Raw genomic sequence first — 19,650 nt, forward strand, 5'->3', positions numbered from 1 at the left:
ATTTCCCTAAGATGTGGGGGTGAATCCCGCTGTGAGGGTGAAATGAGCCTATAAACCAAGTCTCTCATGTGCTGAGCATGTGTGCCTTTCACAAGGCTACTGGGTAAAAATAAAGGGCACAAACCACCACACAACTTTGTATTGTGCTGTATTTATGCTCTCAGCATAAAAGTCACCAGATGTACTCTCACTACATTATAGAAACTGGGAACCTGAGCAGAGTTTAGATAGCTCCCAGCTGTAATATGGATTGCAGTAATTTTAGATGGGAGTGGAGGGCCTTGGTCTGAATTGCTTCTGAAGCAGCAGAGTAGCCCAAGTATAGGCACCTCAGGATCTTTTTAGACTGAAAAGGAGGTGCCTCTAAAATGAGGTGGCCACAGAGCTGGTCAATTTGAATCACTGGTCGAGACATTGTCTTCAAACCAGTTAAACAAAATGTAAATACGAAACAGAAAACCCTTTTTGAGCTTTTTTTTTTTTTTTTTAACCTAAAGAGGTGTAATCTGCACCAGAAGTGTCTTTTGAATTGTAGTTTGGTTGATGAGTCAGAAATTGTATATACTGGTATACATTTTTTTGTCAAATTAGGTTCATGAACCACACACACTTTAAATTACCATAGCCTTCTACAAATTTCTTTGCTGAGGGGAAAGTGATAAGGACTCGTGCATGTGCTTAACTTTACTCAAGCAAGTAACTCAATAACCAGTAATATTAGTCACTTCTCTGCCTTTACCATCCACCACAAATCCTTCTCTTTGGCCTTGAACTGATTTTGATGCACTGACTCTCACTTTCATGCACTCAAGCCTCTCACACACTTTCAGCAACTCGTATGCTGATTACTGTTTCTGATTCCTTGCGTACTTACCATCACATCTCTGTTCTGCAGCCCTGGTTCAGTTCCTTACTGACTTCAAGGGTCTGTCAGTTGCTCTGTCTTCATCAAGCGTGTCCCTTTCTCCACCTTCCACAGTATCCACAACCTCACCTTGCCACTTGGTTTTTCTAGGACTTCTGGACCTTCAACATGAGCAACATCTCATCTGTCGTCTCTTCATCCTCTCTTCCCCTCCTGCTATTAACATAGCTGTTATTCTCATGTTGCACTCTCCTCCGTTCTTGACTCTGCTCTATTCCAACTTCGCAAGGTCCATTTACCTAACTCTCAGGCCTGGCTCAGCCTTCAATATCTGCTTCCTCTGTGGAATTTCCACCAGAGAAACAAATCAGGCCTACTTACTAATATGTTATTTGTTCTTTTCACAAGGCCATTTTCCTAGCTGAACAATTTTCAGATTTAAAAGAATTATATGCCTGCTACTCCAGCTCCTCCCTCATCACAAATGATTTGTCCCTTAAACCTTCCCTTCTTGCCTTCATCTATTCCTGCACGTAAGATCTTGTTAATTCCTTCCAAGATACATTTTTTTAAAAAAAAAGCAATGTTACCTTCTCTCACCCCTTCTGCTCTCCACCTCCAAATCCTCTGCTTACTCCAGAGAACCCATCCCCTCTGACTTCTTTGCTCCCGTAGTGATCCCCTCACTTTCTTTGTTGTTTACCTCTTGGTTTTTCTCCCCCCTCACAATGCAAATATATTTTAGTCTCTCCCATCTTAAAATAAATAGAAACAGCCATGGTCCTACTTTCATTCTGCCTTTCATCTCTAAACTTATTAAACGTACTGTCTAATTGCTGTATGGAGTTCCTCTCTTCCAATTTCATTCTGGATCCAATCCAATCTAATTCTGCTTTTTGTGTTTTGCTGAAAACCTGTGCTTGCCAAAGCCTCTAATGATCTTTTCTAAGCCATGGTTCAGCACCAGAATGCAATCTTCATTCTCTCTGACCTGTCAACCACCTCTGAAACTAGCAACCCTGGTCTGCTCAAAATCTCATACTTCTGTTTTCACAACTGACTCCTCCTGGCTCCCCTATTCCTCTACTTGCTTTTTCAGTCAGTCCTGCAAAGAATCTTCCTCACCCCTAGCCCACTGTGGAGGATTCACATAGCTGTCCTTGATCATCATCTTCCTCTGTACCTTATCACTGTATAATCTACATCTCTATATCAAACTTACCTCCTTTTGCACAGACCAAAAATCAGGTTGTTTTCCCAACTTCTCCTTAAGGATATTTAATTGTCAACACAAGTTCAGTACATCTAGAACAGTTCTTGTTCTTTTCCCCTCCTCAAACAACCCACTCTAGTGCTTTCTCTCTCAATCATGTTGAACCTGGGCATCAACTCTTGATTCTCACCTCTCTAGTTTCTCACATCCAGGCTTTCTTGCAAATCCTTTGCTACATACCTCCCCATGACATGGCTGTTCTTACACAATTACAGAGCAAAAACAGTTGTGCAGGCCTCATCAGCTCATGTCTCAAGTACTACAGCATCTTTTCTCTGGCAACTGGTCTTGCTCCACTCGCATCCAATCAGAATGCCACACAAAAATCATCTTTTCATAGCTACTAACTTTGGCCATATCAACTCTTTCACTGCTCCACTTGCTTCTCCTTATGTCATAAGCATAAATGGACTTCATTTTCAAGGCAACCAAAATATATTAGCACCTCATGGGACATAAATATGAATTCCATCTCAATGTGTCGGCCCCCATCTAGTAGAATAAATATAAAGGACAGACACATGAACACCAGTAGGAGCACATTTTTCACAGAACAACCACTCCCTCTCTGATGTCCCAGCAGACTTTGCATTTATATGGAATTTTTTTTCCTACTATTTAGCTCAGCCTACATTTGCTTCTCCTTCAGACATAAGAAAGGGTATCTGATGCCCAAACGTTTGTCCAACAGCTTTCCCAACTACACAGTTGATCCAGTAAAAGATTGATTAAAAAACCCTTTCCTCTTGGACATCTCCTGGACCACTTAGGATACAACACTCCAACCCTATTATAAACTTCTAGTAACAGGCAGGATGTTAATGGACTGAGACCAATGCTTAACGTGCCAAGCAATATTCATTCACCATTTCTTTGTACTCCCTAATCTGTCTATATCTCTCTGTTGGTTGGAAAGGGAGGTGGGATTTATACGAGCTAGTAAATTATTTGAAGCAGGAATCATCTTTTTGTTCCAGGTTTGTGCAGTATATAACATAACGGGGCCCTGCTCTGTGACCAGAACTGCAGGACACTGGTAATTATAATGCTGCCATGTGTCTTTCCAAGATCACAGTGAGATCAGATGACACAATAAACAACACCCCTGTTTATTTTTTTCCCAAGCAGAATAAAAAAGTAGTTTACAGTTGTACACAGAGCTGTATCATTTTAGTGCCTGAGGAACTAGGAAAAAATTCTGCTGGAGAGTTGTAAGCAGTCATCTCAGCTAACAAATTTTCTGTACTGTTCACAGGATGGGGCTTAGTCTCCCAAACTGCACAGAGGATTCATTGCACCCACACAAGTATATCCTCAATGTCACACTAGTATGTTATAAAAGGCATAGCAAGCTCACTTGCTCTTCCCTAAACTCATGAGGACATGCAGAGGGAAGCAAATGCGATTAAGGAATAGGATAAATTGATGTTAATGCAAAAGGCAGAAAGTGACGTTCCTATCCACCTCTTCTCTCTTATGATATTCAAATACTTGGGGCGGAAGCAGGACCATGAATGGCAGTAGCTGCTGGCTGTTCAGTAATGCCTTAATTCCCTGGCTCAAGCTCCCTGTCATCAGAGAGCAGGATTTTGGCAAAGGGAAGAACAGGCCAAGCTGCTGAGTTCACAGCTCCACACTGTTATTATCTACAGTAACACCTTTGCTTCTGCCAAACACTTTCATTAAAATACTGAAACAGTAAAACATGTATGCCATTACATGCTTAAACAGGGAAGCTCCAACTTTTATCTATCAACTAATAGGGAACCACTCCTCAAAATTACCAAAAAGTGCTGTCCAGCTTGACACTAGGGGCCTTAAATTCTATAAACTGAAGTGTGGGTTAGAGGGCAATGCTTAGTCTATACTTTCAGACTTGCTCAGGGAACCTAGCTGGAAACCAGAGCTCCAAGCCATACCCCTCTTCCATTAAGAAACAGGAGAAATGAGGGAAGCCAAAAACTCTATGAAACACATAGGCATGCCTCTGCACAGTGTTATGTTGTGGTTCCATAGCGACGATCTGTTTACAGTGACCTCACACTGGACCCATGTTAAACCCCTAAGTATACTGGAACTCTTCACAGGGGATGACAGCAATCCATTTAGATATCTACCCCACCATGCCATTCAACTAAAGCATAATCCACCCATTCCTAGAGATCCTCAGATTAAAACAAACAAACAAACTGATAAAACATTTCTAAAACATTTCATTCCTTGCTCACTTGATCTTGGAAGACCTAGTGAATGCCCATCAAGCCTGTCTTGGAAACATCATCAAGCAGACAACATTGAGTAAAAGGGAGAAATGGGTCAACATTCCTCTTTACCTAAATAATCAAACCAATCCCTCTTGCTATGTATGCCTCAGTCACTCCCCAGGTGAATAATGATCATCTGCAGGGATTAAGAACAGCCTGATGGATATGGGTCACCACCAGCTGCTCCTACCACCTACCATTCTTCGCCATTTCTCAGGCAGGCAAATTGGGGGAAAACTCATTGTTGTTTCCCAAGAAGTCCTACTTTGTTTGGTTTTTTTTCCTCTCCCCAATCTCTGAGCTTTGGTCCTCCAGATTTTATCTTCGCTGTAAAAGTAACAGTATTCATGACCTCCCTGCTTATGTTGATCAACTGCCTTGGCATTTTCTTTTTTTAAAAAAATCAAATCCTGAAATTCTGTGTCATATTTATGATTATACTCTGGTCAGGTTCAATTTCATTCTTAATGAAGTAAACAAGCAGCTTTACTGAAGAATAAATTTCTGTGCGCTACAAGTTTTCACTCAAAGTCTCTCCCCTTACCACCCAAACCACCTCTGTCTAAACACCTCACCAAAAAAACTCCTCTCCCTTATGCTTTTCATAATGTTTTCATATGGGTGCTTTTTTCAGTGATAGGTTGATTTCCAAAGTCAGCATTTTAAAATGCTGAATGGCTATTAAAGGCAGTTTTAATTATATCAACACATGCTTCCGTAAGCAGGATAAATGACCTGGTTTCTCCTAGCTCTTTATGTACACCACTGATTCAAGAATCTGTCTCAGACCTAGCCTGACTGGTCTTATCTCCAGAAAGTTGATAACTCCAAAAAGTTGATAACTTGGGCCTCTTCAGCTTACAGAAAAGAAGGCTGAGAGGGGATTTGGTAGCAGCTTGCTGCTACATAAGGGGAGTACATCAAGAACTTAGTGAATACCTGTTCACCAGGGTACCCCTGGGGAAGACCAGGAGCAACAGATACAAACTCCTGGAAAGCTGCTTCAGGCTCAATTCCAGGACAATCTCCTTCATTAGTCAAGGTGTCCAGACTGTGGAATAAACTCCCTCCAGTGGTAGTATAGTCACCTACCCTGAAAATCTTCAAAAGGAGACTGGACAGTCACCTCACTGGGGCCACTTGACCCCAGTTGTCTTTTCCTGTGTAGTGCAGAGGGACTGAACCTGATGATCTACAAGGTCCCTTCCAACCCCTAACAATCTATGTATGAACTTTTCCTTTGGACTACGTAGGGGATAGGTGAAGCTGCCTTTTCAAGTGCCTTCATGTACTATATCTTCCACGTCCTATATTCAACATACTCTTAAGTACTCATCCACTGGTCCACCAACAGAAGAAAAGAATTTTAAAGGAATGTTAGTTGGTTGACCAGATGACCATTAACATGAAGTTGAGAAACTATATTTGTGAAATTACTGCATACAGGAATTCCTCATGAAGGCCACTTGCATGTTCTATGAAGCCTTTCTGTAGATGTTTCAGCAGTAGTAATGTTCAGCAAATGTTTATCAGAATAGTTCTTGCTACTAAGTCTGACATTCTTCAGAAATAATAGCAACCTTCTCATTTAACAGAACATTTTCCTTGTGTTCCTAACTACCAGTCATTTCCAGTTTAACAACTGCTGGGATGGAATCTCGTTACTCCTGGACAACATGTTAAATAATAATTCACTTGCCTTGAAAAACTCTATTAGCCACTATCTAGCACTAGATCATCTAAGAAAGGGTTATATATCCATGCCTTCTGTTCTAAGAGTTGTTTGCAAACTGCTGCTGCCTCTGCAAACACTTTTGAAACAGTTATCAAATCAACTGACAGTATCTTTCAAGTTAGTTTCAGTGACTATATGACAGGAATGTCTTACCATTTAAAAAAAAGAATAGAACACTTGAGAGTGTTTTTTTATTATTATTATTACGTAGTAACATTATTATGTTAGTTTTGCATGAGGATGCTGAAATAATTTTTTCGTTCATTTCACTTCAGGGTCTTCAGATCCAGTACTCACAATAGTCTCAATTTACTGAGTGCCATAAAAGGATGAGTCTTGGCCTTCTCCTTCAATGGAGCAGATGTAGCCTTGAAAATGTCTACTTCCTATGTTCTTTGGTTTCTACATCTACAAGTCTTTTCTGAAATGCCTTCACTCTTATGAACTAACTACTCATTTGTTCCAAAATGTTACAATTGATTTAATCTCCTTTAACAGGTTAATCTGCCAACCATGAACTCTCCTCTTGAAGATTAGGATCAACTTGAAAATTAAGCCTATGAACTTCCTCTGCTGAATCTCTTCTAGACTAGCTGGAAGGCAGCTAATTGCAAAAACACCCTGCAAAAAAGCAGGCGTGCATCTGGTCTTGAACTGAAGAAATACATGGTCTCTTGGGAGTGCCTCCATTTTATTCTGTAGCAGAATATATTAACATGCAAATTCCAATAAGATCCTACAGTATCTTCCATGGATACTGGATTTACTTGAATCTAAGACAAAGTTTCTCCTCCCCAATCAATCTGAGGGAAAAAGCCCCTCATCTTAGGACTCGGGTAGGAAGTGGGGTGAGGGGACAGGGCAAGGGGTGGTGAGAGCAGGCAGCTGCAGCTCTGGCTCTAAACCCAGGTTGGGGCCAGTTAGACCCTCAGCAGCTTCTTGCTCCCGCTCCACTTGCCCTCTGTAGCTTCCCCCCCCACTTCTCCCTCTTACTGTCAGGCACAACTAGGCTCTGGCTCAGGCTGGATTCCCTCCTGGGGCACAGAGCACACGGACATACATCTTCTGCCTGGCCTAGCAATCAGCAGCAGGGACAATGATGCCCGTCCAGCAGAGGCTGCACATCCACATGCTGTGCTCCCTAGAGGGAATAGAGCCCAGGCAGCATCTGACAGTAAGAGGGACAGGTGGGGAAGAGGCAGAGGAGACTGTGGGGAGAAGGGAGGGAAGGAGCAGAGATTGTGGGGAGCAGGGGCGTGGGAGGATCCAGTGCAGGGGTGGGGCAGAGGGCAAGGGGACCACCTGACCTCTCCAGCCACCCTCCCCTCTATCATTGCTTTCCGTGTCACAGTGCAGGGGGACAAATTCAACACAACCCTTGGATAATTAAATTCTATACCTGAAAAATTATAACGGTTTTATAAGTTTCCCACATATGGAGTCTAATTATTGGGGGTCATCTTAGATTCAATTAAATATGGTATATATGTAAAATTCAGATGCAAGAAAGTACCTATCATTCTTACAGTCTACAAGAAGAATGAGAAACAAATGAAGATGCTAAAGAAAATGCAAATAAAACTAATGTAATGCATATACCTCCCAAGGAAAAAAATAACTTGTTAGAATGAAGCCAAGAGAAAAATGTGGCTATAATAGATACTCCAAATCAGGGGTGGCCAACCTGCAGCAGGCGGGCCAAAGGCAGCTTCTGTGTGTGGCACCCAGCAAATTGGGGAGGGGACAGTCAACATAGCAGACAATTGGGTGGGAAGGAAAAAACAAAGCAGGAGATTGGGCAGGGAGTACAACTGGTTGCAGAAAACAGCTAGGGCAGCAGAAAAGGATCAGAGAAGTACTTGGGGAAGATCACAGGGCTAATTTGTGGCATACCTGCCAAAAAAAGGTTGACCCCACTGCTCTAAGTTTTGCTTCTGTTTCTTCATAATTTTCCTTCAAAGTACTGCTGCTCTATCAGGTCTCTCTTTACATAAGAAGTGTCCCTCTAAATTCCTTAACCTGAACATGTAACAGTTTATTACTAGGCTAACTATTAAAATAATGTTCTCTCTTACTAAACAGCACATTTTGTGAATCTCTTATTCATCTCAGATCTTAGTGCTAGGAAATTTCCATTATGTATTTATTGCATCACGTAAAACAACAAAATATGATAGGCAACTTACTTGGAGAGGGGGAAAAATCCTTACACATTAAGGAAAAGCACCTCTCCATCCATCTACGCATGTAGATTTTTAATAACTTCTTTAACAAATAGCATTAAAATATTCTGCAGAAAAGTATCTTTTTGGTTTATTTATCAGATCCTTATAATCCAGTTTATTTCTCTATTAAAAGGATCTTTGGGATGAACGTGGAAGAATACTGCTAGGCAGACAGGCAGACAGGCAGACAGGCAGACAGGCAGACAGGCAGACAGGCAGACAGGCAGACAGGCAGACAGGCAGACAGGCAGACAGGCAGACAGGCAGACAGGCAGACAGGCAGACAGGCAGACAGGCAGACAGGCAGACAGGCAGACAGGCAGACAGGCAGACAGGCAGACAGGCAGACAGGCAGAATGCATCACTTGTTTTGGGTCATTAAAAAAACAAACAAAGTTGGGGACACGGTCCAATAAAGGGTATAAAACACTACATTATAGCACGTTTCATTATTAAAAATATATATATAAAAAAATAAAGATGCTGAGGTGGTAATTAGAACTGCCACTGTTTTTCAAATATACTAAGATATAGTATTTGAAAGACTAAGTCAGGAAGAGAAATTGCTTCATAGAAGGAGATTAGTTATACAAGCCAGGTAGCCTTTTCTACTTTAATAAGAAAAAATATTTTTTCTAGAATTTTGCTAAGGGAAAAATTTGACCTGGTACTGAATAAGGAACTATATCTAAAGATGAAGATTTCTGAGAAAGTAGTGACAGCATTCTTCGAAGAAGGAATCCATTGACACAATGACAAAAAGCTGCCTTCACTGACAAAAACATGAGGAATGCTTTTACCGTGAAAAAACATGCTTTAGCTACTCTGCTGTAAGAAACACCACAATTTTTACTATGAGAATAATGATGCCAAGTCAGGTATGGAATACGGTATAATGCTGACCTTAACTAACTACCCTAAAGTGAAAACTGAACCTACCATGAAGTAAAAACTATTCCTACTTTGGATGTTACAGCAAGGTAACTGCCAGTATAACATCAGTTATTTTGTGTAAAAACCTACCCTCCCCATCTTTGTCTCTTGTGCAGTGAAACCTAGTACCAAAACAGTAGTATTGCTGCAGTACAGGGGGAAAGAATTGAGAAGTACTTACTGAAGTAAATACTTGGGGAGGAGTCAGAAGAGCTTAGAGGAAGAGTAGTCTGATGTTACTTCTCCATAAACTAGCTCACATTCAGATAGGGGGTGAAAGAAAAATGAGAAATGAGACCAGGAGGCAATTTTTACATGGTTCAAACATCAATCTTTCTTAATGCCACTGCCATGCCTATTGTGCTAAATGTTATTTAAATTTCAAAACAAGAAAAGCTATATGGCCTCTAATAAAAACTACTCTTTCTAGTCCACTTCACCCTTTTCCTTTGCCTTCTTCCCATGCTGTGTTATGGCACAATGCAGTATCATTGCACCATGGATCAACTAACACCCAAAGTTATTTCAGTTGAGATTATTTACATCCTTTATTTCATTATTCTCACATGAACCCTGTAAACTAAATATAAACAGAGAAGTAGATTCAGCTGAACTATCAAAATGTTATACTTTATTCATAACTCCAGGCAAACAATACTTATGTGGCCATGTTATAAGGTTTCCACAAGTGTTTCTATCAATCTGCCTAAAAATTTGCATATGAAGTGGCACAAAATTATCCATCACCCCTTCAATTAATGAATTAAGGGACACTTAAGATGTAAACATTTAGATTAATTTTCCCTACCTGTATTAAGTATTATTCAGATATTTTAAATTTTTTTGTCGAAGTTTGTTTACATTCTGTATAAAATTTACAAATTAAAGTCTTGAGATTACCAGAAGTTTGCCTTAACAATAACAAAACTGTCTGATCCTCCTACAGTAGCACAACACTACATAGTTAGAATTAAAAACAACACAGCACTTCGGTGTAAACAAAAATATTTCCATTTAAAAAATGGAACAAAGTGTTATCTTGTTAAGTACTGATGTTTTATAAAAACATATACATTTCTGCACATAAAAGAACTGTTCCTAATTTGCATAAAGCACTTAAAATTCCTGCTAACTTCAACAACAGCTGAAAGTGGTCACTACCACTCAGGAATAAGACAAAAAGTTGACAAAAAAATACACTAGATATGACAGCAAGAAGTGGTCTGTAAAGCCAAAATCAGGGCACTATGCAAGTCCAAGGATAGCACAGTAAATGAAACAGGGTAAATGAAACAGAGCGAAATCAAAGCTGAAAAGCTGATAAAGAAAAGTGCTTTTACTTTGATAGAAATAAGGATGAAGAATCCTTCTCCTGTTATCTTCCACAATCACAATGACTTAAGTGCACAACAAAGGGAGAGAAATCATCTGTCCTGTCAGGACAAACAAGTTTAAAACAATGGGTATCATATGTTAAGAGTTTACCAACAGAAGGCAGGGTAGATTTGTACCTTCTAGACTAACCAAAGGAGATACTTATAAATATACTTTATATATACAGTGCACAAGTTTTCGTGGACTGAAGCTCATTTCATCAGATGCTGTGAACAAACTGATGCAGAGGAAATCTACAGATCTGCCACTAGGTTTGAACCAGAACACTGCTGCTTGAATGCCCTCCAGTTTAGTTTCTGAGGTTAACTGTAACCCAACAGAACATTAACTGTCTAGAAGTCTATTATATTTATGTATATGTGCGCCCCAACAAAAAGTATTTTCTTTGAAACTGTACCTATAAACAAAAAGATACTCATTTAAAAAAAAAAGTTCCTCATTCATTTTCAAATTATTCTTCCCTCTAAGGATGAAACTAAATGTTTGCTATACCTTCCAATAACACCACTGCCTATTTATCTTATAGCAATAGTTACTGCATATATTTGGACGTTTATTAATTAGGAGGAAAATAGCAAACTGGAAAACTGCTTTGTAGAAAATCCTATTTTAACGATTTGCAACTTTCTCACTGCTGCCATCATAACAAGTTACAAAACCTAAAACTGCTCCCAAGCCCTTGATATACCAGTATTTAGAGGACCTTTTCGAGTCTCCTAGTCTCAAAAGGCATTCGCAAATTATTAAATGTTCTGAAGACAAATACCAGGAACACCCAGTTAAAACTGACAGTCAAAAAGCCCAAGGCTGAATCAATTCATTCTTCACAGGTTAGTCTAAACTGCATAGATTGAACCTATAAGCAAGTGAACAGACGTTCACATTTGATACTGGAAATGCAGCCACATGACTGCAGTGCCCCAGGCCAGAAGCACGCTACAGCACACCTCCCTGCTCAGCTAAAGCAAACAGCTGGATCAAAGCTAGCCAGCCCACCCTGAGGGAGGGAAGGGTTTGCAGGGGAGGTGCAAAGCATCCTGGGATACTGGGGGACTGCGAGTTAACTTGAAGCTGGAGGGGGGTCTAGGACAGAAGTTCCATAAACCAATTATACCTAAATCAGGTAAGTCTGATACAACATCCATCCAGGTTTATCTTAAACCACTGTTGGCTATTTTGAAAGCTGTTTATGTGCCCTGAACTGTTGTGTTTAAAATGTAAAGGGATTTAAAACTGGTCTACAGTTTCAACTGAAGAAAAAAATATCAAACTCTCTCAGAGAATGCATCTCATATACAACATGATACCTGGAGAAGGATTTTTCTCCAAAAATAGAAACCCACTTGGGAACTCAGTATAACATTGTATTGCTGACTGCTGTTGCACAATGTTTTCCAGCAGTGGACCAAGATAACCCAACACAGGTACTGGGGGAGCTAGCAGTAGGATCCAGCCACCACTGCTTCTCTCTGCAGCCAGTCTGTGGTACAGCATGGGCAAAGCTCCCTAGTGCCAAGCAGTAAAGCCCTCTAGCTCCGTAGGCCAGATCCACTGGCTACACAGACCAGATCTGGCCCATAGGTTGCAAATTGCCATTCCCTGCTGTACAGCACTAATACAGGCAAAAATAAGACAGCCCATCTCTAACAGAAGACTATGAAAACATATATGTTCCCAACACCTAATAAATTTACAACCTAATGACACATTTGCCTACATAAAAAATAATCTTATATGGAGGAGCAATGGCTCATCTTCATGCCTCTCAAGCTCACCACTTGCAGAAGAGAAAGACCAAACTGTATTTTTGAACCTACAAAGCTCAGAAACTAGGCCATACTGCTGCTGCTTCAGACACTGAAAGAAAGAATATGAGAGATTTTCTCCCAGGTCCCCTCTCCCAAAAATCAAAACTATGCATTCTTATCATGTAAAAGCACATCCAAGTAATAAAAAGATTTTAACTATAGCATAATTAGCATTAACCCAGTTAACCCAACCCCCAAATCTCTCATCTCCCCTTATAACCTTCTTAGCCAATTTCACCCTTTCCCTTGCACATGTTCTCAACTTTTTTTCCATCAAAATAAACACAAAGACTAGTCTCAGCCATCACGGGAAAGCTGCACCCACCCCCTCCAAATACTGAAGTTTCCTTTCTCTAACTAACTTTGGGGGGAGGGCAGGAGGAAGGGGGACGAAGGTGCAGAAGGAAGCTACCACAAACTCTGCACGGCTGCTACTTGTCCCGGGGGAATGCCTGTGCCACGTGTGCTCTGGCATGCAAGTTACCCCAGGAGCAGTAGAGGAGGCTGGGGCCAGCACTGGGCTGGCCCCAGCAACCTTACCTGGAACCCTGGGGGCCTCCCGCAGGGCTCCAGCAGTGGAGGTTTTGCCATGCAGAGCCTGGCTATCAGCTACAGCGTAACTCCAGGTGGCCTGGCCTGCCCACGCTTGCGCTACTTCGCTTGTTTCTCCGCAGGTTTTATTTAAAAAAACCCTTCCACAGTGCTCCCTTGCAGCATGGAGAACAATTGAACATGCAGTATGTGGCACCATAGACTTGTCTATGGCACCACACACCACACAGCTGCATTCATCTTGACGCGGCCAGAGATTTCAATTAAGAATCCACAGTGTTAAAAACATTCTGACCTGTTTTGGACTTTGAGTTCTCTGCAACAAGAATTACTCTATTATTTTTCTGTAATGAAAAACCAAGGAAAACCTAAGCGAGCATTTTCTGAAGGGTGCCACTGCTTTAGAGGTTCAGTCATTTAAAGAGGCCTTGAACTGCTGGCTGAAAGTTTTTGCTTTGTCCCCAGGGGTGTCAAACATCCAGGCCACAGATGCTGCATACTGTTAAGAGTAAGCAAAGCTTAAGAAGTATGGAAGAGAATAGCACAGGAAATGATTTAAGGGCTACACTGTTGAGCAATAGAGCAAATGATGGCTTCACACAGATAGACCTACAGACGATTGTGGTTTGTCTGTATTCGTTACATTGTACTAGCTCAAGGACTCGCATCCCTTTGCCCAGCATTCATTCCAGCACTTTGCTAGGAACTTACTGAAAAGACTACTCCATAGTACTAGTGTATTCTGGGCAACTTTCAGAGAATGCAGTGGAATAGAGACCACAGGGAACTAGGCAAAAAGGATGGGGTCAGTTTCCTGTATGTCCTCTAGGGAAGTGCCATCCTTTTTCTTGCTGTAGGCTCTATTTCCAGTGTTCCTTTTTTTTTTTTTTTGGCAATATGCAACACACACTGACCTGTTCCTTACCCACTAAAAATAGTTTATGATGGAATTTTTTGGGGGAAAAAAAACAATGAAAACCAGCTGCCAAGAGAAAACAGACAATTTTCCATGACTTCATACAGTATCAAAACAATTGGAGCTATACATGAGTTTCTGCTTGGAATCATCCACCAGCCCACGCCAGGAAACAAGTCTAGAATCTGATCCTTGAGAGTCACACACAGCATTTTCAAAGAGGTCCACTGATGAACAGTAACACCAAACCACACTCTGGGACAATCAGTAATAGCTGCACAACTTCTGCAAGTTTCACAAACAATTTTCAAATCCTGAGTATCTATTACTACAAAAGACTAAGTCAATGTGCCAAGCCATTTGCCATGCTGCTGTGAATCACATTTTCTCCCAATTACATATTCTTATCCCCATGGTCACTCCATGACACAGTGGCGTGTGAAAACACTGCCTCCTGCTAGCTTAACTCTCAGACTTAAATTAATGCCAGTCTCATCAACACAAACAGTAAACTAATCTATTAACGCTGTCCCCCTGCTCTGCCCCAAACCACCAAAATCACCCCTCCCCTCAGGCCAAAAAAAAAAAAAAAAAAAAAATCAATCAAAACTGTTGCACACAACCTTCATCAAATGAATTAATTCTGCTGTTCTGGAAGTGGATGATGTAGCACCTCTAATGGATAAACAAAAGAATAAATGCAGACCCCTCTCCCCACTACAAGAAGCTAATGTGGGTAGCTCCACTTTCCCCTCACAGATTATGCAGGCCTGACACAAATGCCTCTTCTGGAACAACTACAAATTCAGAACACTACACTGAAGCCTCTCTCCTGTTGCCCAACCAAGAACATGAAGCAGCAAGTCTCCAACCAGCCTTATGTTCTTACAACATGATAGTTTAGGAATAAGAGATGTATTGTTAAAGCATATTCCCAAGCATTCACTGAGCACAAAGTTTGAGGGGGGGGGGACAACTCGGAGAACCCTATTCCTCCTGCCCCTAATTACCACATTGTTTCAGCCTGTATTTACATGGTTATGTTCATATATATGAGAACTAGTTAGAGACAACCCAAAATTTTAAAAAGCACCAAGGAAATTTGGGTGCTTAACTCAAAGTGGCCAAGCAGACTCAGACTCAGACTCAGACACAGACACAGACACAGACACAGACACAGACACAGACACAGACACAGACACAGACACACACAGAGTCAGGAGTTGACAGTTTTTCTATTTGTCAAAAAAAATGATGCTGGTAACCATTATCCCAGGGGTGGGCAAAATATGGCCCAGGTGAGGCCCCTAAAACATTTAGAAAATTAATATTTATCTGCCCTGGGCTGCTTCTCATGTGGCCCCCGATGGCTTGCCAAAATTCAGTAAGCAGCTCTCCACCCAAAATAATTGCCCACCCCTGCATTAGCCACTTTTCAAATTTTTCTTTAACTGAAGTTTAGATTCTATAAAAGTTGACTGCACTTTCTGGAAATGCTTCCTACTCTCCATGCAGAAATGGATTTTGCAAGCCCTATGTATAATATAATCATATATATTCAGGCACACCCTTTATCTCTTCCTGCCACAAATAACTCTTCCTGAACCCTTGGATACACCACACTGGTATAAAACATGATCTTTTGTATCTTGTCTCCTTCCTCCCACTAACTTGCCATGCATTCACCTCCTGCTTTCCCACAGAAGTTACAAAATGGAGACCTACATATAATATACCACCAAAGATGTTAGTGGACATATTTTTTGTTAAAACAGAAGTCTTTTAAGAGCAACTTCTGCTGCAACACCTACATAAATAAGCCAACCCAGAATGGGCGAGTTGTACAGTAGTGAACAATAAATTAATTTTATTTGTGGTTTTTACCCTTGAGCAACGTTCTGCTCTACCTTGTTATGCCACTTAAGTTTTGCTGAATCAGTTTTACTAAAAATTCAGATTACGTTATGCCAATATATTCTCAGGTCTTACACTTATCCATTCATTGCTGGTTCTTTACCTTTGTGTTGAAGCCTTCCCTTTTCCCCTATCTTTGCCTTGTATCTCATACAAGCCTGAACTCTTTGGAACAGGCATTAGGTACTTGGATCCACTGCATACTTGGATGAGCTCCAGTACCATGAGGCCCTGATGCCGGTTTGGATCTATACATCGTTTTGTACTATACTCTATGCAAGTTCCTAATAATCCCACCTGCTCATTAGATGCCATTCAGACAAACAAGGCCAGATTGTTCTACCCAGTCTCCTTCTTCTACTTCCCCCCTCCCGTGTTTTCTGTCAACTGCCCAATGGCCAACCATGGAGGACCACACTCCACCTCCAAAACAGCTTCTTGTTTCTATTTCGATTCCCCCACCCTCCAAAAAAGGTCACAACTCTTCAGTGTCACAGCATCGCTGCTCGATTTCACCTGCGGGGAGACGCATGGGAGATGCATCCACAAGGGAAACGTCACCTCACTGGGGGCTTCCGATTCCCCCTTTCCCCCCCTTACAACCATCTTCCCATAGGGTCACCCACTGTTTGAATCTATTCGGGCAGGTTGCCAGCGTGTCCCCCAACACACCACACCAGTGCATCGCCTGACACACCACACCAGCACACCCACATACATCAGTTACAGATTACCCTGTGCGGCCTTTACATCAGGAAGCCAAATGCACATTTTAGAAATCCACCAGACTAATGTATAAAGCAGATTCAACCTTTCCAATTTACGTTAATGAATGTCCTACCACTTATCCGACTCTCAGCTTCCTCCAGGAAATTTCTACATCTAATCCCTGGGGACTCCAAGGCAATCCTGGCAGGTTGGCATTCCTACCTGCCCGAAGGGGAAGAGCCGTCCCCACCACAAGAGCAGCCAACATCCCACTAAACCTCTCCCTTAGTGCCCTACATGGGGGCACACACAGGCAGCCCACCCGTGGCCACACAAGCTAGGCCTGGGGGTAAAGGGCCCAGCCATGGGGAAAAAGGGAGAACCATGAGAGGGGCGCAGGGGCCACCCTTGCCCACGGGGAAAGAACAGCTCAGAGGGCGAGGGGCAGGGCACAGGCCTGCAGGGCGGCCCCAGACAGGCCGTGGGGGGCGGGGCCAGGCGGCGGATGACGCGGCCCGGGGTGGGGGGGCGAGGCCTGGCCCCGAGGGAGTCCGCGGGGGGAGAGCGGGTGGAACGCAGCCAGGCCCGGGGGGGGGGGGGGAAGGGGGGCGCGCCCAACGGCCACTCACGTTCTCGGCATCGCGCTCGTTAACGGTGGGCAGCGGGGTCCGGGCGGACATGGCGGCGCGGCACGGGGAGGAGCCGGGCGGCGCAGGCCGCGGCCGCTGGCACCGGCTCCGGGACTGGACGAGGGAGCGGGCTCCGCGCCGCCGCTGCCTCCTCCTGCCGCCGCGCTAGGCTGCCTGCGCCTGCGCCATGGCCACCGCCCGCCAAGCCCGGCTCGCTGCCGCCCGCCCGCGCCGCCTCCGGCAGCTCAGGTGAGTGGCCGGCAATGCAGCCACCCCCCTGCCTCCGCCCCCGCTCCGCCCCGCCGCTTCCGGCCCCGCCCACGCCTCGGCCCAGGTCGGGGCCCGGCAGCTGGAGGTACCGGTCCGAGCGGGCGGCCAGGCGCATTTCGCCCCCGGATTTGCTGCGGGCTCGGAGCGTGGGGCTTGGCCCGCGGGCCGCACACTGCCCGCCCCAGAAATCCGGGGGTGGGGGAAGTTTGTCGCCCTCCTGGCCAAATCCTGAGGCAAGAGGAGCGGCCAGGCAGATGTGAAGCTTGTCAGAACAGGCGCTTTCTTAATCAGTGTTACAGGGAAGGGTTTTGGGGGGCAAATCTGATTTTTTTTTATTAGGCCAGCTCAGATCATTGGAAAAATTCTTCTTGACAAGCTTTTGGATACAAATCCCCTTTGCTTGGCTGAGGAAGCATCTGCAGTTGGTGCATGTTCCTCTTGGGGTAGCCATCAGGACTCGTAGTACAGATGATATCTTTTGTTTGACCAAGATTTTTGCCAAAAAAAAAAATCTTTCAGTTTTTCAGGGTGGAGATGCAGAGGCTAGGACAAGGGTGGCGCCCTAGTAGGGGGGTAGATGGGGTTACATGGCAGCATGTAGTTGCTTAGCCTAGGGGTGTGTTGGGGTGGGGGTTAGGGGAGCTAAAGGCCCTCCACTTACAGAGTAAAGAAGGTGCAAAGTCTCCTTGCACAGAAGCTGCATGGTTACAGACTTGTGGCTTGAAAGAGTGCATGCTAGGCTTGCCAACCCGCCAGGATTGCCCTGGAGTCTCCAGGAATTAGGTATAAATCTCCAGGAGACTACTGAGAGTCACCCAGGAGATAAATGTTGAATCTGATTTATACAGTGGTCCAGTGGGTCTTTAAAATGTCATAGTCACTGCATTTGCCTTCCTGACCTAAAGTCTATGCACCATAATGTGTACCTGATACATGCAAGCACACGGGCATGTTCGTATTGTGTGTTGTGGGCGTGTTGGCACTCTGGAAACCTCCCAGAATGGGTTCAAACAGTTAGCAACCCTAGTGCACACAGATACAAGCACCGAGTTGTGGGTTTAAGGGAGGGGTCACAGATACAAGCAATGACATGGGGTATAATTGCAGGGGTGAGGGAAAGTCCAGGTGTAAGTGTCCTTAGTGGTCCATGGAGGAGGGGGTGGGTGTGTGTGTGTCAGTCAGTGCTTACCTCCTTGCGAAGAGGCCTGGCAGTAGGGTGGGGGAGCACGGAGTTAGGGACAAGCCTGAGCCTTATCTGCTCATCTCCACACCTCATAGCAGCCTTCAGAGGACCTGGTGGCACCCTAGTTGACAGTCCCTGGTTTTGACATTGAACAGGAAACTGGTGCTAAATTTTGTGTAGATGAAGTTAGGGACTTGTTTAAATTTTGTCTTGGAGAGCTTATTGGTTCTTACATAACACCCACTTTGGATGCAAACCAAGAAACCCTTAGGACCCACTCCTCCACTTAGTTACCTCTAAAAATAAGCATTTTGATCTGTAAAAACAAAACACCTTTTTTCCCCTCCAAAAATCTATGGTTTTGTTGCAAAATGTCACCAGATTTTTTAAACCTGAATTTTAATAAAAACGATCTCCGAATCCTGTCCTACTCGAAGCAACTCTGATGAGGAATGCTCATGCTCTTGAAATTTGCCATATTTCCTGCCTCCTAGTTTTTGACATCAGGCAGTCTGTTGTAAGTGTTACAGTACACAGCTTCTGCCTGCATTAAGGTTATCTGTGGGCCCCTCTACATGTACAGGTAAAGGCGCAATGGGATCTAATGTGTGATCCACACAATCGTGCATTAGATCCCATCACACTTTAGTGCCAGTGCAGGGGAAACCTGATCTCAGGCTTCCCTTGCACCAGCAAGAACCAAGCTTCCATGACTGGGAGCCCCCTTAACTGTAGGGGTACCCAATGCACCTCCAGGGCTGAGAGATGCAGCTGCCACAATCCTCCAGCTGCTGCCATGCGTGAAACTGAGGCTGGCATCTCCCGGCCACAGGGGTTCACACATCCCTGAGGCTGGGAGTGTGGCAGCCATGATCTTCTGGCCACAGGGGTTTCGTGCATCCCCAAGACAAAAGAGATTGCAGCCGTGCCTGGTGGCTGCCATGACCCAGCTTAGTCCAAGTACCTGGAAGCATGTTGTA

At 43.5% G+C, this 19,650-nt stretch overlaps 1 protein-coding gene and 1 long non-coding RNA gene across 8 annotated transcripts in view; one reads left to right on the top strand and one right to left on the bottom strand.

The window, feature by feature from the left end:
• MARK1 (microtubule affinity regulating kinase 1) overlaps window positions 1-17,442 on the bottom strand; it is a 130,619-nt gene extending 113,177 nt beyond the window's left edge. For 4 of the 7 annotated variants that reach the window (XM_090048605.1, XM_090048582.1, XM_090048574.1 and 1 more), the window contains exon 1: window positions 17,218-17,434. In XM_090048605.1, coding sequence (XP_089904731.1) covers window positions 17,218-17,268 — 51 coding nt within the window. In that variant the 5' untranslated portion in view covers window positions 17,269-17,434. Of the gene's footprint in view, window positions 1-874; window positions 1,079-17,217 lie in introns of all 7 variants that reach the window. The other 3 variants (XM_090048597.1, XM_090048588.1, XM_090048559.1) reach the window with 3 other exon arrangements.
• LOC149873637 (uncharacterized) overlaps window positions 17,379-19,650 on the top strand; it is a 54,859-nt gene continuing 52,587 nt past the window's right edge. Inside the window, exon 1 of the long non-coding RNA XR_016442533.1 lies at window positions 17,379-17,466. This is a non-coding gene — a long non-coding RNA (uncharacterized LOC149873637). The remainder of the gene's footprint in view (window positions 17,467-19,650) is intronic.

This window comes from Crocodylus siamensis, chromosome 1, assembly GCF_052110815.1.
Source record: "Crocodylus siamensis isolate JL-2025a chromosome 1, ASM5211081v1, whole genome shotgun sequence".
In the NCBI taxonomy this organism is placed as follows: domain Eukaryota; kingdom Metazoa; phylum Chordata; order Crocodylia; family Crocodylidae; genus Crocodylus; species Crocodylus siamensis.